The following is a 25,023-nucleotide window of genomic DNA, read 5'->3' as shown; positions in this document are numbered from 1 at the left end:
TCCTCACAGTATGCTTAAGAGGTCAGTACCTTTTTGGTTTTGTGGATGAGGACCGAGGCACAGAGCAGGGAAGTAACTTGCTGGAGGTCACAGGGCTAGAAAGTGGGGGAGCAGGAAGTCTGGCCCAATGGCTTTGACTCTCAGGACAAAGCTTTTCCTGCAGTTCAACACAGCCTCTTCGACAGCTGGGATATTCCCACGGGGCAGCAGTTCCTCTGGGAGCAGAGCCCACTGGTTCCTGTTAGTTGTCCATCCTGGGGCCTAACTTCATGTCCTGCTGGGACTGCCATCACCATTCTCATCACACTGGTGAAGGACCAGCTGGCAGAGACCCTGGCTTCTCTAAATTCTAATCAGGCTTGATCCAGCCTGGAGCTGCAATGTGATGGGGAGGGGGCCAAGAGACAGGCTTGCAAATATCTCATTTGGTGCCTCTTGGGGGCGAGACTCCCTCCCCATGTCCAGAGCATAGTGTGAATGGGTGAATGCTCTGGAGCCTTGCAAGCAGCTCCGTCATCCCCCAGGGAAGGTGACAAGTTCTCAGAGACCTTTCCCCTCCTTGGGATCAGAGGTGATTCCTGCTCCTGACTCAGCTGTCTCCGTGTGCAGATTGTGTGCAATAATGGACTGCCCATTTTCGGAAGTTAGCCCAGTTCTTCTTGGGGAGGTATTTTTGTTTCATTATGAAGAAGGGCTAGAAGATGTGAGAAAAATGAAGCACAGCATCCTGTCTCCTCTGTAGAAATGGGCTGGGTTTTTCTCTCCAATGCCACCTCCCAAAGGTCCCCAGGGGGTTGAGGAGGGGGTTTGTTATCAGTGCTTCTAAACTATTTCCCTACTGCATGGGTCTCTTGTGGAAGAAAAGTACTTTCCCTGAGCGCTGTGATTCTAGCCCCTGACACCCTGACAATAGATATTGGGTCTTAATATAAAGGGCTCATGCTCAGAATGCCTGGGTGGCTCAGTCAGTCAAGCATCTCCCTTCCACTCAGGTCATGATCCCAGGATCCTGGGATCAAGTTCTGCATCGGGTTCCTTGCTCAGTGGGGAGCTTGCTTCTCTCTCTGCCTCTGCCTGCCACTCTGCCTGCCTGTGCTCTCTCTCTCTCTCTCTGACAAATGAATAAATAAATACATAAAATCTTAAAAAAAAAAAAAAGGGCTCATTCTTACTGAAGACTGACTTGAACTGAGCCCAAGAACCATACTTTCCCGGGCAGGGAAAATTCTTGTTTGGGGGAGAAAGATCACTTGGGAAAATAAATGCCAACTCAAAGATCTGCTTAAGGAACAGAGAACACACTGAGGCATTGCCAAGTGGGAGGTGACAGTGGCAAGCTTGACTAAAGGACATACTCTAAGATCTATTCTAACCGGGAGAGTCAAGGATGTCACAAAAATCAGAGCAAAGGGAAACGTTCATAGCGATCCTTTGCTCTGGCTTGAGTGACAGCTTGAGAAACCACCCTCGCCCTTCCAACACGAGTTTCTCTCCCCAAACCCTGGGACAGAGTCCTGGGCTTGGGACTGGATTCCTAGAATTAGAACACATTCTCCGTGGTAAAAATGTTTTCCCCATCACCAAGTCTGTATCACTACAACCCCTCTCTTTTCCAATCATTCCATTTTCTGGAGGGAGAACTAATGTGTAGGATTCTCCTGTGGCCCAGAGCCTTTGCCCAGTTCACCTCTTAAACCTCTCAAGTGGGGTTTGTCCTCTAGCCTACTGGCCCCAAATGACTAGAGCAAACCTTGTTTAACATGTGTGTACAGGGCAGGGGGGAAAGGCATGAACTAGAGATGCCCTTGGTTAATTGTGTTGAATGAAGATAAACAAGCCCTTTGTTTTAAGGGGAGAAATCTGAGGAAAGTGCCAGGGAAGCCTGCACTCTGGCAAAGTGGTGGGGGGGCGGGGTCCTAGGTCACAGGAGTCTGGAGGTCCTTTTGTTCTCCTCTCAGAACCCCTGGGGCCTCTACCAACTTATATCAAAATGAGGGGCTTCTCACAAAGAATTAAATACACACACACACACACACACACGGAGTGGATGTAGACTCCCAGACCTCCCAGACTGGTGGCTGCTAGGGGTCTATTCTCTGCATTCAGTGTTATGCTGGGTCTCAATCCAAACAGCTTAGAGTTCATGGCCCTCCATGGCTTTCCTTGCCCATTTATATTAATCCTGATAAGCATCTGAGCTTGCAACCCTTATTACAACTCTGCCATAGAAAGTATGACCCCAGCAGCAACCCTGGTATTTGTATAAGGATTTAGATCCACGGACCAGCAGCACCAGCAGCACCTGGAAGCTTGCTAGACATGCAGAATCCCAGGCTCCTGAACCAGAATCTGCAGTTTGACAAGATCCTCAGGGATCAGTGTGATTCAATTCACATTAAAGTTTGAGAAGCCGCCCGTGGACCGCCCATGGACAACCGCCGTGAGAATTTGGTCAAAGGTCTTAGGCGTCTGGATTACCTGCCATGTTCCTTTTCCTGTCACCTCCCATCGGTGATTCTATAACCTAAACCCTAAGGGCCTATGTGTTTGTTTCAGGGACAGCAAGAAAGGGAACTATAGAAACATACCTGATTTTGTATGTAGTCTGGGAAGGGAGAGGTGATGGTAGCTGGAAGGGAGAGATGTGCATGGACCCAATTCCTGGGGCCTGTGGGATACTCAGAGTGCTCCCCAACATACATTACCTAGTATGTTAATTATGACCTGGTTACCAGATATTAAAGTAGGGCTAAGAAAGTCAAGGGTTATGGAAATGAAACCAGGCTGCTGAAAACTAACACAGAACCATGTGTTCCATGTTATAAAGTTCAACCAGCCACTTGGATAGTCTCTGCTATAAAGCTGTCATCCAACTGCTGCTTGCACTCTGCCAGTGACAGGGAGCTCTTTACCTCCCAAGGGATCTATTCTGATTGATGGTTGATCAGTACTATTAGAAAGTTAATTCCTGGGGCACCTGGGTGACTCAGTTGGTTAGGCCACTGCTTTCAGCTCTGGTCATGTTCCCAGGGTCCTGGGATCAAGTCCCACATTGGGCTCCTTGCTCAATGGGGAGCCTGCTTTTCCCCTCCATCTACCTGCTACTCTGCCTGCTTGTGCGCTCTCTCTCTCTGTCAAATAAATAAATAAAAATTCTTTTTTTTTTTTTAAAGGAAGTTAATTCCTTGTGTCAGCTGAATATGCTTCCCCATGGTTTCTATCCACTATGGGTCCGAGCTCTGCCCCCCACCCCACCCATCCACTCTTGCTGTCTTGTGACAGCATTTTGGAGGTATAGAAATTACGCTACCTTCAGTCTTCTCCAGCTAAACAGCTCAGGCTTCTTCAACGGTTTCTCATGGGACCTGGGTTCCAGTTCTCTCCCCAGCTCATCTGTGCTCCCCTTATTGAGCAGCATCAAGGGCACAGGTGCATAAGGAGAGAACAAGAGGCTAAGCAATGGCCCAAACCCATGGCTGGAGCCAGGGCTCCAAGTACCTGCCCAAGAGGCTCAGTTTGGAATCTAATGGCAGGCTTCTCTTCAGATGAATAATAAGGGGCTTCTGTTTGCTGAGCGCATTTTTTTTTTTAGAGCCCGGGCTTCCCATGAGAGGCAAAACAAGGCAAGTTCTCAACAGTTAGCCCTTGATGCTGTGCTAGTGCTCATCCAGCCGGGGAAGACAGATCAGTATTCTTATCTCCACCCCCAAGTCCTCAGCCCTCCCACCAACCCCACTTTGTCTTCCATCACTAACTTTGGGAGGGGGTAGCTCCAGGGCACCTTGTCAGCGACTGTCTCTGTCAACCAGGAGCCCTAGCAAGTGGGTATAGCCCTCACTTTCCCACTTCCCTCTTTGCCTTGTGAGTTTTCTACTGGTCACAGAAAGGACCGTCTTTTCGACTCCCTAGGTTATTTTCACTAATCTGCTCCAATATTCCATGGCCTAACCTACTTTTCATCATAGGTCACACTGTCAGTGGTCCTGGGCCCTCCAGCTACAGGTGAAGAACAGACACGGTGATGCTAATAGCTAATATTTGTTGAGTGTTGAGTGTTTATTATGTTTCGAGCACTCTACACCCATTAATGTATTTAATTCTCATAGCAACATGATGAAGTGGGTACTATCTATTATTAGCCCCATTTTCCAGATGAGGAAATGGAGGCAGAGAGAGGTCAACTACCTTGCCAAAGGTAGCATGGGAAATAAATAGCAGTGTTTAGAATCTAGCCCCAAAGTCCACACGCTTAGCCACAGTCACCTGTGAGGTAAATTTCCCCAGTGTGTCCAAAGACCACCTGTATCAGAATCATTTGGAGAGCTCATTTGAAACTTCCAATTCCTGAGGAAAATTATCCCTTCATGCTCTGTATTGCAGGGTGGACTTATCCTCCCTTCATCTCCTGAGGCCCGTGGGTCTCATAACCCAGTAGTTTTCTCAGACTCAGGGGTCATGGAAACTGTCTTCATAGTTTGTTAAAAACCCAGACACTGGGGCTCTACCACCGGAGTCTGATTCAGTAGGTTTGGGGTAGGATCCAGAAATGAGCAATTACCGTCATTTTACCTGTCATAAACACTGAGTAATCCTCACTTCAAGTTTTCTCTAGCTTTCTTTCTTTTTTAAGTTTTATTTTTTTTTAAATTTATTAGAGCTGGAGCAAGAGCGAGCAAGTGAGAGAGCAGAAGAAGGGGGAGCAGCAGAGGAAGAGGGAGAAACAGGCTCTCCACCAAGCAGAGAGCCCGAGGCGGGGCTCTATCCCAGGACCCTGGGATCATGACCTGAGCCGAAGGCAGATGCTTAACCAACTGAGCCACCCAGGTGCTCCTCCAGCTTTCCTATGGCTCAGCAAATGTCTTCACCGTGTCCTTTACCTGATGTGGGATCTCTCAGCTCTCCACTGCACAGACCTCTCCTTTCTTTAAATCTTAGAAGGCCCCTTTCCCTTGAACAAAGTGTTACACGCATGAGGTCTTGATCCATCCTCTGCTGGCCTCCCAGGTGAGGATCAAGCACTTTTGCTCTCTTTTGCCTTCTCTCTCTGGCTTCTCTCCTCAAGTCATAAATGTGCTCAACGCTGCCCACAACAACAAAAAATCCAAACTTCCTGCTTTCTGCATGAATTACTGTTCTGTCTTTTCACTCACCATAAATTTCTTGAAAGAGTAGTTTCTAATCTCCCTGGACAAGTCACCTAACCACTCTGTACACCAGATTCCTCATCTGTGAGAACGATAGGAATACATACCTCATAGGGTTAGGGAAGATTAAGTTTATTAATATACATAAAGTGCATAAAGCAATTCTGGGCACATGGCTATGTGTTCATTATAATTATTAGCCATTAGACATGGTAGTTCTTATTATCATTACTAACAATATCCAATGACTTTATCTCAATCCCCCTCCTGAAATTCTGTGACCTTCAAATCTGTTTGATTTCCCCCTCTTTTTTGTTCTTAATGTTATTTATTGAAGAATAGCAGGGCGCCTGGGTGGCTCAGTGGGTTAAGCCGCTGCATTCCGCTCAGGTCATGATCTCAGGGTCCTGGGATCGAGTCCCCGAGTCAGGCTCTCTGCTCAGCAGGGAGCCTGTTTCCTCCTCTCTCTCCGCCTGCCTCTCTGTCTACTTGTGATCTCTCTGTCAAATAAATAAATAAAATCTTTAAAAAAAAAAGAATAACATACATATGGGAAAGTGCCTATTTCATAAGGACACAACTCTATGAGTTTTCCCACAGGAATATATCTGTATGTACTCAGTTCTATAAATAGAGCAGTACATTTGTACTCCCTTTGTAAAAATTTATTTTTTAACATATTATGGTTTTTGTGTAATACCTAAAAATTTAGGAAGACAATTAATTTTACTGTAAATTACCTATTTGCTTGTATGGTCTTATTTTGCAAACTACTTTATAGCTTCATTTTTCTATTAAGTTCTAAAAATATAAAGCTATTTTTAGGAAAACACTGAATTAAAAATTTCTTAATTTGAATTATTCATTATGATGAAGTTCCAGAACCTAAGTCAGGTTCGGTGGGGTGAGGTTCGGAGCTGATGACTAAAGAAAGAATTCTTAAGACATCTTTGGTGCAAAATGGTGGTTTATTAAAGCACGGGGACAGGACCCGTGGGCAGGAAGAGCTGCTGCTCCGGGTTGTGAGGAGTGGCTGGTTATATACACAGGAGTTGGGTAGGTGAGGACAAAAGGGTTGTTCAGAAGGGCTATTGGGATAAAGAAGACTTTCAGGATATGGAAGGCCTGGTTACTATCAAGCCAAGGCCACTTTCCCTCTAATGAGGCACTAACATAAAGACAATTGGGAGTCTCCTGGTGGAATGTTACATTCCTGCTATCAAACGTCCTTGTTAGTGAGATTTAGGTCTTTAAAAGAAATTTAACTTTATTTACTTTTCCTTCTACCTCCATCTCCTTCGGTTTTTTTATGGAGGGGAGGGTGACGTTAGGGCTTGAGGAACTGAGTTATGTATCTTTGGAAATTGGGCTATTGATAAGGCAACTTCTTTGTTGTAAATCTCAAGGACATTTGTAAACCAAGAGAGACTCCTGCCTTGCAGGACTGTGATCTCTGCAAGATAACCATTTGCTCTTCTTTTAGGGCAGTCAGGGGTGCCTGTGAAATGTCACACATGTTACCAAGGGGAGTGGGTGGAGAGGGGGTGCAAGGTGCCAGCCCCTGCTCTGTTCTCAGCCAGCCTCCTGCTCCCTCATCAATTATAATGATTTTCAGTGCCTTAAGGAAGATTTTAATTTTAATCACGTTAGCTGTTGTGTATGGAGTTAGCACATTACATCACTGAAAAGTTTAAAATTTGAACATTAGGGGTGTCTGGGTTGTCAAGCGTCTGCCTTTGGCTTGGGTTATGATCCCAGAGTCCTGGAATCAAGGCTGCATTGGGCTTCATGTTCAGCAGGAAGCCTGCTTCTCCCTCTCCCACTCCCCCTGCTTGTGTTCCCTCTCTCACTGTTTCTCTGTCAAATACATAAATAAAATCTTTAAAAAATAAATAAAATATGAAGATTACAGCAAGCCTGTTTGGGGAAATTTTCATTCACTAAAAAAACATGACTGATTGTTCTTCTATTAGAACAAAAAGAAAGCATTTGAAAATTCAGATTTTTTTCTTATTTAAAGAAAGGTATTTTATTTGAAGAAAAAAATACTACAAAATCATTTTAATGAGTCTCTCACAGTATCTAGGAATCTTTACACTGATTTGTTAATAAAATACAGTGTAAAATAAAATGTAATAATACACTCACTTGGAGAAATACAATTCACCTCTAATTCCACTGGGAGGAAACCTTTGTTAATGTCTGGTGTCTGTTCTTGCCAAGCTTATTCTATGCAAATGAAACTGTAAGAGAGGCTCCCCAGTCTTATTTCCCTAATCACCCTCCCTGGTTTATTCTCTGGGGACTTCCCTTCTCTCTTCAAAGCTGAGTGAGGGGAACACACCAAGGCTTAAAAAACTTGACCTGACTCAGAGTAAAGAAAAAACAAAAACAAAACAACCAAGTAAAACAGAAAGTTCTTAAATTTCAAAGCTTCTGCTGCAGCTTTTTTGTGTTACCAGGTTTAGTGGGTCTGCTTTTAGCCAAGGCATTATAGTTGGCCTCAGGTCCCTACACCAGTAGAAGCAGAAGAAAGAAACAGAAACTGCTTTGCAAACTATGCAAAACTCAAAATCCACTGGGGGTCCTAATTCAGAAAAAAAAATTATATTGCTTTTAAAATGCTGATTTAGATTTTGTTATCTCTGAGAATTGGTGCTTTCCTCGAAAGTGGTGGGATGCGCGGAGGACAGAGAGAGAGGCTATGAATTCTGATTGAATAGTTTGTCCACTGGAGAATTATGGGGAAAAGGATGGCCGAGCACATTACATCTGCAGAAAGGGTGCCAGAGGGGCACCCCCTCCCGCTGCCCCCTGCATTATCCTGCCAAAGCACCAGTCTCATTATTATCAACTGAATAATTTCGAGTTTGGTGACAGTACTGTGGAGACTTACTGTTGGGTGCTGTTGACATGCTCGGCTTGCTCCTGAGAGAGTGAGAGAGGAAACACAAGCAGGGGGGAGTGGGAGAGGGAGAGGCAGACTTTCCACTGAGCAGAGAGCCTGATGTGGGGCTTGATGTGGGGCTCGATCCCAGGAGCCCGAGATCATGACCTGAGCCAAAGGCAGATGCTTAACGACTGAGCCACCCAGGCGCCCAAAGGATTTTTAAAGGCCAATCTCAGTGAACCATTTCCTCAGTTACTACAGCCAAAACCCAGGGAATCACCTCAGATCCTGCCTTCCTCCTTACTGTCCATATAAAACAAATGTTAATTCCACTCCCAGTGTTCATCACTGGTCCCTTCTCTCCCTGCTGTCACAGACCTGGCCCAGGGCACTGTCCTCTGTCATGGATGAAAAGAGGGCCTCTCAAATCACTTCTTGCCTCCAATCTCTCTCCTTGTAATCCATTTTATCCCCCAGATGTCACCAGATTCTAAAGCATAGGTTTGATGTGTCATTCTGTCTGAAAAACAATTGGTGGATTCTACTGCCTCTAGAGCAAAATTCTAACTTCTCTGTAGGGAAGTTTTTTTTTTTTTTTCCCCTCCAAGTGGGGAGCTGGTTGCAGAAATTGTCTCTCTTCTCAGGTGTGGCTGGTCACTGAGTGTTGGTCCTATAGGAAGGTGCTGAAATTGCTACTGAAGCTGGTCCTCAGGACCAGAAACCAGATACTCAGAACCACCCTCCTCCATCCCCCACAGTCACACTGGAATTCCCAGGAAAGAACAAATGAACTCAATCAGGCTGCGATGGTCCCCAGAATTCCCACTTACTACTTAGAAAGACCACTCCCTAAGAATATCCTGAATACCTAGAATACCCTGAGTATTCTGTTCTTGGTTTCAAGGTAGCCAAGAAACCCAGCTATAGTGGCTACATGAACATGGGAAAACAGTTGTTGCTATCCATTTTCATCCTCCTCTCTTTCAAATAAAATCCTGATTGAGAATTTGCAAGAGCTTGGAACACACCTCTAATTCCATAAGGCCTTACTAGTGTAAGGACCTATTTAGCCAGAGCAGCTCCAGTGGGTTAAACAGTGATTTTTTTGTTTATGCAGGAAAACTTAAACTGACCCTGCCCCCCACCTCCCTCAGGGAACTTACTTAAAATCAAGTCCCGGAAATCAGTCCCAGGTAACAAAGCCCAAATACAAGGGCAGGTCAGGCCAGGTGGAGACATCCCATCAGTGGGGGTGCATACTGTCTCCCTAGCTACCAAGGAGTATGGGCCCTGCCCTCTGGGCGCCTTTTGGGCACCAATTCTGACCAAGGTGATAGGCTAGGTCAGATACTTACTAGGGTAAATTGTAATTCAATTGGCCACCCGTATGTGACCTAGTATGACTGTGCAGCTTTCTCTGTGTGTTACAATCTCATTGGCCACCTGTGCATGGCCAGGCCCAACCACATGCCTTTGCCCTTAAAAGCTAGTCTGTAAGGCCGAGAGAGGTCGCCTCTTTGCAAGAGACGTCCCTGGCCGGTAGGTTTGATTCTCGATGCTTGGTATGAAAATAAAGCTTTGCTTGACCTTCGCTTTGTGTCAGTCTCTCTCCTTTGACCTTGGACCCAACACTAGCCTCTTCCTAAGAACTGATTCAGTTTGGTGATTTCCCCTGGTGGCTTCACCTGTGGCCCCCAGACCCTTACCCCAAGGGTCCATTGCAAGAATGCCGGGGCTCTAGACTTTCTCACAGATCCTGAATTTCACTCTAATTGGACCAACCTAAACCACAGATTCAGCTTAAGCCAATCACTGTAGCCTGGGAGAAGCAGTGCTTTGATTGGTGGGCTGGTAGAGGGAGGGCTGTGGTGATGACTACTCCCCTTTACCCCAAGAGGGTGACAGAGGGATGACACCCCAAAGGAAGGTGGGGACTTTTGCTGGAATGGGGGAAAACAGATGCCAGAGATGTGAACAACTCTTCTTTACTCACATCTCGCCCAGTGCCATCTCTGTGTGTTTGCCTAATGGGGTCCTCTTAGCCTGACATGCCCTTCTGTTCAGGGCTGCCCACTTAAACTAAGCTGACCTTTCAAGGCTGCCTCTTCCATCCAGCTTCAACCAGTCCCAAGCTGTCCCAGAGCATTCCCACTTCATTTCCTCATCTTCCTGGACCACAGCACCTACTGGTGGGCCTTGCACTGGCAGTCCTTTGGATTTGTGTGGCTCTTGGCTCTGAGGCTGTGAGGCCACCTTGGAGAGCACTACGAACGCAGTCTTTGAGGCTCCTCACTTGGCCTTCCTGGGGCCCTACCTGGGGCCCTACCTGGGGCCCTACTCAGCCAACCCTGCCTGCTACTGGAGATCCTCAGTATATTTAGTTGAACTGAATGGGATGCTTAAGAGAACAAGCTGTTTTCAAACCTTCTCAAACATTTCCAGAAGCCTTATGAATTCACTTGTGAATGTGTCCTGATCATTTCAGGCTCTTCATTAGAACAGGTCCCTTGAGCAACTCTCCAAGCCAGCTGAAGGAGCAGTTTTGCACTTACGAACAAAGGCTAGAGTCAACATCACACTTGTGGTATCTCCACTTCTAGCCACTCCTTTAGCTCAATAACACTGGTGTGTGCCCAGACTCCTCAAGACTGATCAGGGCCTGGGAGAGGGATGAACATTTGCGCAGTTCTAGAAAGAAGGCTCACCTGGGTAAAAGGGTCCTATCAAACCTCCGTTAGGCCTCCCCTAGCTCCCAACTCATCTTGCCTATGTCCTGGGGCTTTCCGTGCTTCCCTTCTAGTTTGTTCCCCACCTCTAAGCAAAAAAAAAAAAAAAAAGAAAAAAAAAAAAGAAACAAGAACTCTTTCATTTTCTGATTTCTCAGGTGAGGTGGAAAAAGTCTAAGCGCCCAGTAGATACTTTACTTGAAAATCTCTGTGAAGTGCTGTTTATTCTCCAATAACAGAGACCTCACCACATGGTGAGATAGTTCTGTATATTTTCAAATACCTCTAGGATTATCAGCCTGTTCTTTCTTTCTTAAACATTTTATTTATTTATTCATGAGAGAGAGAGAGGCATAGGCAGAAGGAGAAGCAGGCCCCCTGATGAGCAGGGAGTACCATGCGGGACTCAATCCCAGGACCCCGGGATCATGACCTGAGCTGAAGGCAGACACTTAAGCAATTGAGCCACCCAGGCAACCAGCATGTTCTTTCTTATGCCAAACCCAAACTGCTTCCCTATTTCTCCTGTCTTGTGGTGTTGTGGGATACACACAATGTTTAGAGACAAGTCCTAGATTTGTGTGTGTGCAGGTGTATGAGAAAGAATGAGAGAGACAGACCAAGAGAGAGAGACACACACCAAAAGAGACATGGAGCCAGCTAGCTAGAAGGGCCCATAGAGGGCCCTAGGTCAGTGGTTAAAGTTGTTTTGGCAAAAGTCATTCAGAAGTAATAAACATATTTAGGGGGCACATTTTTCCATTCCAACTGAAGTTGGGACTTGATGGTTGAGTAAATGTGCATTTGCATAATTCCCCTAGGAAAGACCCACTGAACCAAAAAGGAACCAAAAAGAGATAAGAAGACACCTTTCTGAAAATAGGTGCAGGCCACAGAAGCAGAGCACAACCTCAGTAAGTAAAAATGAAGACACCAGGAGAAAAATGCATAAGCCACCCTACTCTTCTCAAACCTCTTCCCTCCCCATAAGGAAGGCCAGTAAACTACCCCCCCATTTCCTTTGTTTCCTCTTTGTTGTTCCAAGAGCCAGGTTTTCTTTCTTCTTTTTTTCTTTTTCTTTTTGTTTATTTTTAAGATTTTATTTATTTATATTGACAGAGAGAGACACAATGAGAGAGGGAACACAAGCTGGGGGAGAGGGAGATGGAGAGGGAGAAGCAGGCTACCCGCTGAGCAGGGAGCCCAATGAGGAGCTTGATCCCAGGGCCCTGGGATCATGACCTGAGTCAAAGGCAGATGCTAAACCACTGACCCACCCAGGTGCCCCACCTTTTTCTTCTTTTTAAAAAAAATCTTCTAAATGGGAGCTAGGCAATCTGTTTTTGGTTCCACTCGTGGTTACCTTTATGATGTTAAGCACCATGCGTCAGCCTATCATTCTCAATTTTGCAACTTCAAAAGTGAAATGGTATCTTTGACTCACCCTCTGAGAGATAAAATTATCACATTTCCTCTTTACCCCCTGTTTTTTTGTTCTTCAATTTCTGTCCTTGTCTGGTTTAGATAAATTATAATTATTTTCACATTGCATAACTTTTCTTCCAAAGACTGTACCTGACTGTCTAAGACTCTTACTTCCAAAAAGGCCCAGACCCAGTTTCAAGAGTGAATGGATTATTTCCAACATTCAAGGAACAGATCATTCCTATGCTACTTAGCAAAAAGAAGAGAGAGGAACTGTCCGAGATTTTTTAAATTATTTTTTCAATTTTTTAAGATCCACTGTTCAATGTAAATATTCAACAATATAATGGATAAACCTAATATACACACAATGGAATAGTCTCCAGGTTTAAAAGGAAGGAAATTCTTTTATTTTATTTTATTTTATTTTTTTATTATTTTTTTTTAAAGATTTTTATTTATTTATTTGATAGACAGAGAGAGATCACAAGTAGGCAGAGAGGCAGGCAGAGAGAGAGGGGGAAGCAGGCTCCTTGCCGAGCAGAGAGCCCGATGTGGGACTCGATCCCAGGACCCTGAGATCATGACCCGAGCCGAAGGCAGAGGCTTAAACCACTGAGCCACCCAGGCGCCCCAAAAGGAAGGAAATTCTTATGCATGCTACAACATGGGTGAAACTTGAGGATATTACGCTCTGTGAAATAAACCAGTCACAGAAGGACCACTATTGTATGAATCCACTTACATGGGTTACTCGGAGTAGTCAGATTGAGAGATGGAAAGTAAAATGTTGGTTGCCAGGGGCCTTGAGGAGGGAGAATGGGGTTATTGTTTAAAGGATACAGAGTTTCAATTTGGGAAGATGAGAAAGTTCAGGAGAAGGATGGTGCTGATGGTTTCACAATGATGTGAATAAACTCAGAGTCACTGAAGTGTAACTTAAAAATAGTTAACATGGATATCGTACAAATATATACCTAAAGTGTAAATAGATTTATACATCATAAAATTTAGATATTTACATAAATATATGCTTACATGTATTTATATATTTGTAACCACAAATATGTATGTAACTACAATTAAAAATCCAACTATATAGAAGTATACAGTTTAAAAGTAAGAGCTCACCATCTTTCTCCTTCCACCTGCCCATTTTTACCCCCTCCCTGTATGAAACAATTCATATGGACGATTCAAACTTTATTCAGCTAGTCCCTCCTGAGGATATTTAGGTTGTATCCAGATTATTGCTTTGAAAAAATATTGTAATGAACATCCTTGAAATATAATGTGTAATATGTAGATCTGTAGTATAGAGCCCTGAATGTAGACTGCTAGGACAAAAGCTATGTGCATTTTCTTTAGTGAGTTCGGCTTAGATTTGTTTATTAATTCATATAGTTCAAAATATCAGACGTTCAAGTGAAGCTGCCACCCATCCTTTTCCCCAGCAACCTGGGGCCCTCCTCAAAGGCAACCAATATTACCATTCTGAATATATTTCACTGTAGTCATGCACAAGTGAAACTGTATTATTTCTACCCATAAAAATACAATGGATGGGGCACCTGGGTGGCTCAGTCGTTAAGTGTCTGCTGGAGTCCTGGGGATCAAGCCCCATGTTGGGCTCCCTGCTTAGCAGAGAGCCTGCTTCTCCCTCTCTCACTCCCCCTGCTTGGGTTCCCTCTCCTCTGTCTCTCTCTCTCTGTGAAATAAATAAATAAAATCTTAAAAAAAAATACAACGGATAGTGGTTTGTGTGCTTTAAATTCGGCAGGTATTGCCAAATTGCCCTCCTAAGAGATCGTACCTGTTTGCATACCGTCAGCAGTGTTTGAGGGGGCCTCTTTATTTCTTTGCTAATCTGATGAAAAATGGTATCTCATTAATTTGTACCTATTTAATTTGTAACACTGTGAGTAAAACTCATGTTTACTAAGGCCAGGCCACCATGCCAGTCTCCCTCTCCAGACTCTTCCCACAACTCCCTCACCTCTCTACCGCCACCAGTCCAATAAGTAAGAAGACACCTTGTTCTTTCACTCCTGCCTCCCCTCTGGCTTTGTCCTCTGTGAGGGACCCCTAAGCTTCCCTGATGCCCCAGTTCTGATGAGGCGTCCTTCTTTTGTGCCTCCTTTTGTCACAGCACTGGTCATGCTGCTCTCTGTTTATTTCTATTGTCCTGTCTGCCATCTCCACCAGACGGTGAGGGCTGGAACTGGATCTTTTATCCCTCTATCTCTATTGTTTGTCACCTCTACTTCTATTGTTCTCATCAGAAAATACATAATGAGTGGATGAATAGACAGTTGGTGGTTGCAAACTGAGGTCACTGGAATGCAGCTGTTCTGTGTGACTGATTGAAAAGATTTACCTTCATATTATAAGAGTGCAACACATGTGGAAGGTTGTACTTCAAATCAGTGGTGAAATGGTAGATTAGTCAATAAATGGCTCATTACCATAATGGGGGAAAATCAATGTCTGTCCTTATCTTATACCCAAATAATTTCCAGGGGGCAGATGTTAAATATAGTTAAATAGTAAGAGTGCACTCTCTCTCTCAGAAAAAAAAAAAAAAAGTAGCTTGAACAGAATGATACCAACTTTTTTTTTTTTTAAACTGCGTGTCCATGTGCTTTTGTCGAAAAAGTCCAGAAGGCAGACACTGGCTGGTCTGAGGTGTCCCTGCATGCAGGCCACCCTGTCCCCAGGGGGGCACTTGGGGTGAACTCCGGTGGCCGCTGCTTTCACACTACAGCCCAGGAAGCTCTGGCTATAACAGCTGGGGTAGACAGACCTGGGAGAACCTCTGCTTTCACTGTGAGACCTATGGGAAGAGGCCAAGTTGTCCCAAAAGTCACAATAGACAAAATGAAGGGGTGGTTGCTGCCCCACCTGATAATGTTGTGTTCTTGGGCTCCTAGATCATGATACTGACAGTAGCTAACATTTACATGGCACTCTGTATGTATTTTCATTTAATTTTTTTAACCTTTAAAGCATTTATTTATTTATTCGAGAGAGACAAAGATAGTGACAGAGATAGTGGGAGAGAGCATGAGTGGGGAAAGAAAGGAGAAGCAGGCTCCCCGCTGAGCAGGGAGTCTGATGCAGGACTCAATCCTAGGACCCTCAGATCTGACCTGAGTTGAAGGCAGACGCTTAACTGACTGAGCCACCCAGGTGCCCTGTATTTTCATTTAATGCACTTAACAGCCCAAGAGATATCTCTAAGTCAGGTATTAGTTGTCCCATATTATGGATGAGGAAACAGGCCCAAAAGATTCGGTGACTTATCCAAGTCACAAAGCTAGGAAGTAGATGAGATGAGCTAGGGTTCAGACCCAGGTACTGTATTTTCGGCTGCTATGGCAAGAGGGAGAACACGGCAAAGCACAAACAAAAAATAGTAAATGAATAAAAGTTGCTTCTGGAATTGGATCCCTTTGAGAACAATGCTTGTGGCTTTTGGACATGAAACTGCCCAGCATAGTCACTGACTTCAGTGACTGTGGTCACTGCTGCAAAATGGAACAGACTATACATCTCTCGTGTCCTGCCAGGATGCCACAATGAAGACTCTCTCTTGGTTTGTGCTCTGGGCCTGGTTAGGATCTGGCCTGGGATGACTCCTCCCTTTCCCTCTAGCTGAAGGCAGATCCAATGGAGGCAGCTGGGACAGGTCCAGTGAGATCTTAAGGGCTCCCAAGACAGGAATAGTTATTTCTCTCATATTCAGGGATAGCTTGTACAATGGGACTCTGCTGTCTGCTGTCTTTGTTTAGTTGCCACAGAATTCCCTTGGGCAGCACGAGGCCCACCCCCAACCCCCACATTCAAGCAAGGCTCACATCATCCAGGAGTGCCCTCTTCCGCAGATATGGCCCTTGCACAGCCCATACCCTATTCCCCAGCCAGGGCACCCTTCCCCCTCAACAGTGCTCCATCTGCATCCAGCACCCCATCTACTTTATGCCCAGATAATGCTCCAGAATCCTTTCCCTAGCAAGTGTCTCCTCCCCTAGCCAGGTGCTACTCCCTAGTTCTTACTCCTTTAAAGCCAGGAATCTTCTTCTTACCCCATATTAATTTATACCCTACATCAACCAAGCTCCTGGTCCTTGTCACCAGCCTACTCCCTATTCCTCACACAGCTCCACTTCCCAAACCCTGCTCCTCAGTGAATACCTACCCCTTTAGAGCTGGGCCCCCTTTTCCAGGTAGTCCCCTTTCCCCATATCATGCAGCCTGCCCCAGCAGATTACCGGTCCCCCATCAGAAGCCTGTCTGCCATCGGAAGCATGTTACCTGCCTGTTAATGTGGAACCCAGCCATGCCTTCTCTCTTGGCCAGGTCCCCTCAGCTTGGTCAGGCTCTCTTCATTGACTGATGCCTTCCTCCCCAATTAAGGCCCCTTCTTCAGCCAAGGGCAACTCCCCAGATGGGGTCCCTTCCCCTGCTAGGCAGGCTTCCCCCTACCCATATATACCCACCTATATCTCCTCCCCAGCCGAGCTACATTTCAAGCCAGTATCCCCTTTGCAGCAACCCTCGCCAGGATCCCCTTCCTCAGCTTATTACTCTTCCTCAGCCAGCGCAGGCCTTTTCCCTCTTCAGCTGGATCACTTTCCCAAGGAACTGTCTCTTCTCTGGTCTCTCAGAGCCAGTGCCTCTTTCCCCAGCTGAACACTTTCCTCTCTCAGCTCTGCATCACCTGTCAATTCCCCTCCCCAGCCCTGTGATCTTTCCCCACCAGGACCCCTTCACCCACAAGGATCCCCATGCTGATCCCAGTCTCCTTCTCCAGGTGGGAGAGCTTACCCAGACAGTCTCCTCCCTCCAGCCAGGCTCTCTTTACTGAGGGACCTACATCCTCTTCCCTCAGCCTAGGCTCATCTTCCCAGTAAGGGCCCCTTCCTCAGCCAAGTCCCTTCTCCCACTTCTTCCCCCTCCACCAGATGTCCTCCCCTTCCTGTTCCTATGCCCTCCTCCTCAGCTAGGTCTGTTTCCTCGACCACATGTCCTCCCTCAGCCAGGACCTCTGTCAAGGCCCACGCCTTTAGCTCCTTCACCTGCTAGCTCCCCTCTCCAGGATAGGTCTCTTAACCTATTACGCCATGCCCAGTTTATGTTGTTCTTGGCATCCAAACCTCTCCTACCCCCAGGTTCCTTTCCTAGACTGGGTGTTCCTCCCCGGGCAGACCTGACCCCCCCTTCCCTCCCAGGCTCTATTCCCCTGCTAGAGCCCCTCCCTGGTCAGGCCACCTTTCCCTGCTGTGGTTTGTTTACACCCAGTGGCCCCATTCCAGCCCGTCTCCCAACCTCAGCTGGTGCCACCCAATCATGCCTGTGCTCCCTTTGCAAGATGGGCACGTTCCCACATCTAAGCCCCTTCCCCACCCAGCCTGGGTCCTCCGCAGCTGATGCCTACTTTCCCAGCCAGATTTCTTTCCCTCGCCAGGTGCCCTTCCCCAGGCTTCCCACCCCCACCCCCACTTTTAACAGTCAAGAACTCCTTTCTCATCCTTTCCCCTCTAATTCAACTAGGCTTCCTTCCCTTGACCAGCCAGTTCCTCCCCTTCCCCATTATCCCCTTCCTAGCCAGACCTATTTCCCCACACTGTGCCCTAGTCCAAAGCCCGGTTCTCTTGCCCGCTCTCATGTCCCTCTTCTCTGCCTGTTCCCTCTTCCCCGCCTGTTCCCTCTTCCCCGAGATATTCCACCTTGCCCTGCCAGGCCTACTCTCCAGATAAGCTTGCTTTGCCTGCGGGGCCCCATTTGCCCACTTAAGCCTCTATCCCCAGGCTGCCTTTCCCAGCTAGCACCTTAGCGCCTGTAGCCGGCACCTCCCAGACATCTCCCCAGTCCTAGCCAGCCTCCCTTCTCCTGCTGTGACTGCTTCCACACCCTATGGCTCTTCTCCAGCCTGTGCCTCCTACTTACCTAAACCCCCTTCTCTGTCTAGGCCCAATTTCCCCCTATGCTGCCTCTACCCTTTCAGGGGCAGGTTCCCTTTCCCTTCCTAAGTTGTGTCCTAAATCCAGCCTGGGCCCCTTGTCCAGGTTTGTGCAATTTTCTAAATCTGGTGGCTCCTCTACCAGCCTGGATCCCTCCTCCATCCAGTCCACCCCTGATTAGACCCTATTTCCCGGTCAATGCCTCTTTACCTAGGAAGGACCCTTCTCCTTCCAGAACCCTTTCCCAGACAAGTGTCCCTCCCCTGGATGGGCAGCCTGGCCCAGCTATTTCCCCATTTAACAACCATGGATCCTTTTACCATCCAGTGTACCCTTCAGCAAGACCTCTGCTCCAATGAGAAGCCCCTTCACCAGTCTTTTCCTCCTTCAATGTCTCAGTCCCCAGCTAGCCCCCTTTCCAGTCTTATTTGAGCCCCCTACCTAAACCCTTGCCCAGAAACTAGTGACCTAGTTCCCAGTCAGCTTCCCTTCCCTATAAAACCCACCCCAGCTGGGCCCACCTGCTACCAGAAGCCCTTCACCAGCCTCTGCTCCCGCCCCCAGCCTGGACCACTTCCCTTGCCAGGAATCCTCCTGCAGCCAGGCCCTCTTTTCCAGCTTGTGAACCCCTCTCAATCAAGGTCTCCTACCCTAGCCAGGCACCCTCCCCCACCCAATGCAGCTCACTCCAATAGAGTACCCTTCTCATTTCTAGAGGCTTTCACCAACCTTTGCCCATGTCCCCGGTCAGGCCTCCTTTGCTCACCTGTGTGCTATACCCACTTTGGGTCCCCTCCTCTACCTAGGGGACCTTTACTGCCTATGCCCTGTTTATCAGCTTAGTCCCCTTCCTCGGCCTGTGCCTCCTTCCCCTGCCATGTCCCATTCTTCCTTCTAGGCTGAACCCATCCCCAACTTTCACCCTCCTTTCCAGACAGACACCCTTCTATATATTATGCCTTCCTTCTGGGCCTTGTCTTTTTTCCCCAGCCAGTGTTTTCAGTCCTATAAAAGGCCTTCTTCTTACATTGCACCCAATCCCTGGTTTTCTCAGGGGCCTTTTTGTCTTAGTCCACTGGCCATCTGAAACTTATCTGACACATACTTACACAGGTTAGCTATCTGGCCGGGTTTCTTGCTTTGCATTTTGGGAACACCCTCCCACCTCCACCCCCACCCCCAAAGAAACATTGGCACTTCTTTCCATTCTGCAGTGTAGTGCTGGACTCACTGAGTTACTAGAAGTGGGAGTTCTTTTTCATGCATAGCAATGAGAACATCCTAAAACCAAATCATTTCAGGATGTTTTTCACAGAGTGAAACATCAGCTCTGACAGCATCTAGATAAAGTTCCTCCCTAAATCCTTTCTTGGGAAACACTCTACTCCAGGATGCCACCAGGCCAGTCTTCCTCTCCAAAGCCTTAACTGGTCCCCAATTACTCTCCCTAAACCTCCAGGATTCCTTTGCTGAAGCAGATCCTGGGATACAAAGTTTGTACAAACTAAGTCAGCTACACAAAAATAGAGAACCAGGTATTTTAAAAACTTTTATTTTAAGAACAAGTTGCATAATATTTTAAAAACATTTTGAAATTATATATTTTGTTTTAGAACATTTGGTGTGTACATTGGATTTTTAAATGAATTTAAGTAATCTCACTGAAACACAGGCTCTAAAGATTTAAAAAATTTTAAATTGTTTATTGCTAATCATTTTATTTTTACTATTCTACTGGCAAACTCAAGATATCAATAAGTCTGTACTATCAACAAAAGTAGATTGCTCATTATTTTTTTCCTCATGCCAGTTGTAGATACAACAAAATGGATCAACTATTTTTAGGTCTTAAAATCTTTTAAAGTAGCTTCCTATCTCTAGGACTTAAGGCAAATATGCTAGGTTCAGATCTTTCACACTTTATACCACTTGTAGATGCAACAAACTGGATCAACTGCTTGAATAAAGTGTACCCTTTCATGTCTCACAGTGAAGAAAACTTACTAGTTCGGGTCTCACCCTTACAGAATGTTAGGCTGCCTATTAGGGTGTCTCTTTTCGCTTCCTACCAGTTGTAGACAAAATGAAATGAATCAACTACTTGAATAAAGTCATAGCTCTTCCTAACTTTAATAAAGGAAATTAACTTGAGATCTTTCACATCTCAGAGCGAACCTTACCTATCAGTTTTTGTAAATTTAATTTCTATGTTTAGCTCGTACATTTAATTTCTGAGTTTAACAAACGCTCTTATGTAGACTTTAGCAAATCCTAAATAAGTAAAATTCATGGTGCACCACACAAATTTTATGAAAAAACAAAACTAAATACTAGAGAACTACTGTTCATAACTTGAGATGTCTCTGGAACAGCCCAGCTGAAGCACAAAGCATCCCCGCCCCCCGGCCCCTGCAAAGAGCGCGAAATACATTTGTTCCCAAAGAACAAGAGAAAGGCATTCACAAAGCACTGGGATCACAAAAACTCCAAATTTATCTAAAATCCAATGTATTTATAGGGACAATCCGAAGATTCCTAGTAAAACTAATTTCTCCCCAGTTAAGAATGTATCAAACCCATTTTCCATTTTGATCTCAAAGGCATGTGCGGCGCGACCAATTCTCATCAGCGAGGGAGGCAAAGACCCTTCAGGGCAAGAGCGGTGAAAATTTGGCCAACTTCCTCTCCTCAGATAGTACAGTACAGATCTTTCCCTGGTCCTGAATGTTCCCCGCGCCCGCCGCCAGCCCCCAAAGCAATGAATGAGTGAGAGAAGGGGATAAAACCGCCAGGTAGGAGAGCGCGGGCGTGCGGGGGTGGGGCCGTGGGCAGAGAAGCGTTGGGGTTGGGGGGTACGACTTTCAAGTAAAACAAAGCAAGAAAAAAACCGAGAAAACCGAAGGGGAAAAAACCAACAACACGGAGCCTACTGAGGATGCGCCGCGGCAGCTTCAGCTCCAGCAGCGGCGGCGGCAGCAATGGCGACTACGACTGCGACAGCGGCCGGCCTAGAAGAGCCTCGGGGCCGCGCCCCCTACGGCGCCGGCCTCAAGCGGCCTCACCGAATTGTAGTGCTCGCCGAGGTTGCAAGCGTAGCGCAGGTAGACGAGGATGAGCGGCTTCCGGGTGTACTCCCCGCCGATGACGACAGCGGGCGAATCGGCCTGGATCACCTCGATGGGTGTCTGCAGGACGTGCGACAGGGCCCTCAGCTCGAGCTGGCCTCCCCATGAGGGGCTGCGCACGATGTCGTCGCAGTAGCTCAAGAAGTCTTCGAGGCTGTAGGCGTTGCCGGTGTCCGGGTCGCTGAAGAAGGGCAGGAAGTCGTCCACGTGCTTGCGCATGTAATCGGCGGTGCGTTTCCGCAGGCTCTCTACCGTCACCGAGAACACCAGCTGGTCTTGGATGGCGCGATACATGCAGTGGCCATCGGCCGGGATATCCTTCAGCTCCAGATTCTTGGATCCTAGGATGGCGGCGAGCTTCTCCTCCTCATCGCGGCGGAAGCTAGCCAGGTGCTCCATCTCAGCCTCGGTGATCCTCTCCTGGCGCTCTCTCTCAAGCGCCGCCCTTCTTTCACGCCTTCTCTGTGCCCGGGACTGCCGGGGAGGCTGGTTCTCAAGATCCATCTTGGCGAGATCTTCCGTGACGGAGTCGAGGTTGCCGTTATCAGGAAAGCTCTCTCGGAACTTCTCCAGCTCCTGCTGGTGCTTCTGCTCCATCTCGGCCTCGAGGCGGGCCACGTCTAGGAGCAACTGCTTTCTTCTCTTTTTGTCGCTCTTGGGGACAGAGTTCTTCATGGCCTGGATGCGGGCCTGCAGCTCTTTTTTCTCGCGGTGGTGGCGGCGTATTATCCGCTGTTGCTCACTCTGAGAATCTTCCATGACGTTTACCGGCAGGTGAGGATCGAAGATGGGTGGCAGCTGAAGTACGGGCTATGGTTGTGAATAACAGCACAAACCCCGGAACACACTGCGAGTCCTCGGCCTCCCCTCACCGCCGCTGCACTTGATTCACGTCACCAGGTGGTCGCTCTCACCCTACTCACGGCCCTCTGCTATTGGCCACTGGCTTTAATAGCTACGCCCCCTTGAAAGCTCCTGCCACTAGGATTGGCTGCGAGGAGACCCTAAATACACCTCCATTAGACCCCGTAGCAACGGTTGCTTCCGGTTTTAGCCAGGTCTGAATCCCGCTCATAGAACCTGGACTTCGAATATTATATGTAGCATTCAGTCTTGGAGAACCGTTCGTGGACTCAGTCCCTAGTTCATTTCCAAATCTGAGCACAATACAGATGCTGGTCATGCCTGAGTATAACAAATACTCTACCACCAGCTACGTGTGCTCTGACGGTGGACTTCCTTTTACTCCTAGTGTTCAGGATGCAATGAGACTTTCTTATTTTTCAGGTACCCAGACTGGTGAACCTTTACATTTCCTACTGTTCCTGGGAACAGAGTCCTTTCAGGTTAGGTCTCACACTAACTTAAATGTTAGATCTCAGTGTAAGAAGGCATGCCACTCTTCTTAAACTCACTCATTGCAACTAAGCAGACGCTATGGCCTTTGCTGACAGAATGCAACTACCCTAAACTCTCCTCCCGAGTTTCCCGGCTTCCAAAATGGGCTCCATAGGATGCCCGTGAAACACAACAGCTGGCATTCGTTGAGCCAGTTCCTTCTGTTTATTTTGAATCTCTAAACGTTCTAAAACATAAAATATAAAATAAATACAAGCCCTAAGCTCTTCCAAATATGCTCCCATTCTGCTTCACTCTGCTCACCTGTATCTTAAATTCCCAAACAGGAAGGTCCTTGAGACACTCCCCCCACCAAAATACACACAGATATCTTTTTTTTTTTTTTTAAAGATTTTATTTATTTATTTATTTGATAGACGGAGATTACAAGTAGTCAAAGAGGCAGGCAGGGAGAGAGGAGGAAGCAGGCTCCCAGCTGAGCAGAGAGCTGGATGCAGGGCTTGATCCCAGGACCCTGAGACCATGACTTGAGCCAAAGGCAGAGGCTTTAAACCACTGAGCGACCCAGGCGCCCCCCACACACAGATATCTTATAACAAATGAGGAAAGTGGACATTTGTTCAATTTGTTGCATATCTTAAATTTAGCTCCTTTTATTTTTAAGTAGTAGTCCATGATATGGATACATTGTACTTTGTTTAGCCGCTCACCTGTTGAAGAACTCGAGGTTGTTCATGGTTTGGAGTTATTATGAATAAATTTGCTATAAACATTCTTATGTAGGTTTTCATGTGAACAAAATTCTCCATTTCTCTGGGAAAAATGCCTAAGAGGGCAAATGCTGTGTCATATTATAAGTGTATTTTAATTTTTTGAGAAATGATTTTCCAGAGTGGCTGTACCATTGTGCAGTCCCACCAGCACTATGTGAGGAATCCAGTTCTTCTTCATCCTCACCAGTATTTGGTGTTGTCATTATTTTTTATTTTAGCGATTCTAATGCATGTGAAGTGGCATCTCACTGTGGTTTTAACCTGTATTTCCCTAGCGGCTAATCAGGTCCAATTTTGCATGTGTTCTCTTGCCATCTATGCCATATCCTCTTGGGTAAAATGTTTCTGTCATTTGTCCATTTTACAATTAGACTGTTATTTTTTACGGTTGAGTTTTAAGAGTTCTTATATATTATAGATAATAGTTCTTTGTTGGCTATGTGGTTTGCAAATATTTTCTCTCGCACCATGACTTTGTGTTTTCCATCTTTTCAGCTGGTGTTTCTCAGAGCAAACGTTTTAAATTCTGATGGAGTGCAATTTATTATTTTTTCTTCCTCTGGGTCATGATTTTGGTGTCACGAACTGTTTAGCTAACTCTAGATCCCAAAGATTTTGTCATGTCTTTTACTCAAAGATTTATAGCCTTAGGTTGTAAGTTACATCTGTGATCTATTTTGTGTAAAGTTTGAAGCTTAGGTCTTAGTTTATTCTTTTGCCTGTGGTTGTTCCATTACTCCAGCATCATTTGTTGGAAAGGCTATACTTCTTCCATTGAATTGGTTTTTCACCTTTGTCAAAAACCACAAGTTTTGGTATATTGTATTTCTATTCTCATTTGTTCAATGTATTTTTTTGGATTCCCTTGAGACTCTTTGGCCCATGGGTTATTTAGGAGGGAATTATTCATTTCCAAGTGTTTGCAGATTTTCCTGTTATCTTTCTGGTTTTGATTTCAACTTTGATTCCTTTGCAGTTAGAGAACATACATATTTAAACACAGTTCATTTAAATTTGTAGGGGTTTGGGGGTGTCTGACTGGCTCAGTGGGTGGAGTATGTGACTCTTGATCTTGGTCATGAGTTCAAGCCCCATGTTGGGCATAGAGCTTACTTAAAAATTTTTTTTTCTGGGGTTTGTTTCTGGCCCAGAATTTGTTTTCTCTTGACATATGTTCCATGTGTACTGGAAAAGAACGACTATCCTGCTATGGTTGGGTGACATGTTCTATAAATGTTCTTCAGATCACATTGGTTGATAGTGTTGTTGATTTCTATATACTTCCTGACTTTCCATCTAACTCTATTACCATTGAGAGAGGAATGTAGGAAGTCTCCAACAGTAATTGTGGCTTTTTCTATTTCTCTTTTCAGCTCTACCAGGTTTTGCTTCACATATTTTGCACCTCTGTTGCAAATTCTGCATACTTAGGATTTCTCTGTCTTTTTGATGGATTCTCTCCTTTAATCATTATGTAATTCCCCTGTCTTTGGCCCTCTTCTCTGCTCTAATGTCTATTTTATTTGGTATTAATATAACCACTACTTTTTCTTTATTACTGTTTGCATGATATATATTTTTCTAGCCTTTTATTCTCAACCTCCCAATTATTATTATA

At 45.9% G+C, this 25,023-nt stretch overlaps 1 protein-coding gene across 1 annotated transcript; it reads right to left on the bottom strand.

Annotated features, from left to right (window-relative positions):
- Nucleotides 1-19,779: 19,779 nt before the first annotated feature.
- Nucleotides 19,780-22,176, bottom strand: OTUD6A (OTU deubiquitinase 6A). Its single transcript, XM_059157711.1, has one exon. It carries the CDS (start codon nt 22,030-22,032, stop codon nt 21,157-21,159), a length of 876 nt encoding a protein of 291 aa, XP_059013694.1. The 5' UTR covers nt 22,033-22,176; the 3' UTR covers nt 19,780-21,156.
- Nucleotides 22,177-25,023: the final 2,847 nt, after the last annotated feature.

The sequence above is a fragment of the Mustela lutreola genome, chromosome X, assembly GCF_030435805.1.
Source record: "Mustela lutreola isolate mMusLut2 chromosome X, mMusLut2.pri, whole genome shotgun sequence".
Classification (NCBI taxonomy): Eukaryota; Metazoa; Chordata; class Mammalia; order Carnivora; family Mustelidae; genus Mustela; species Mustela lutreola.
Note: the sequence above shows the minus strand (reverse complement) of the source record. Positions and strands in the feature narration are given on the sequence as shown.

What these genes read in the sequence shown, in the direction of transcription:
- OTUD6A (XM_059157711.1), bottom strand. Translation starts at nt 22,032, where the DNA reads ATGGAAGATTCTCAGAGTGAGCAACAGCGGATAATACGCCGCCACCAC.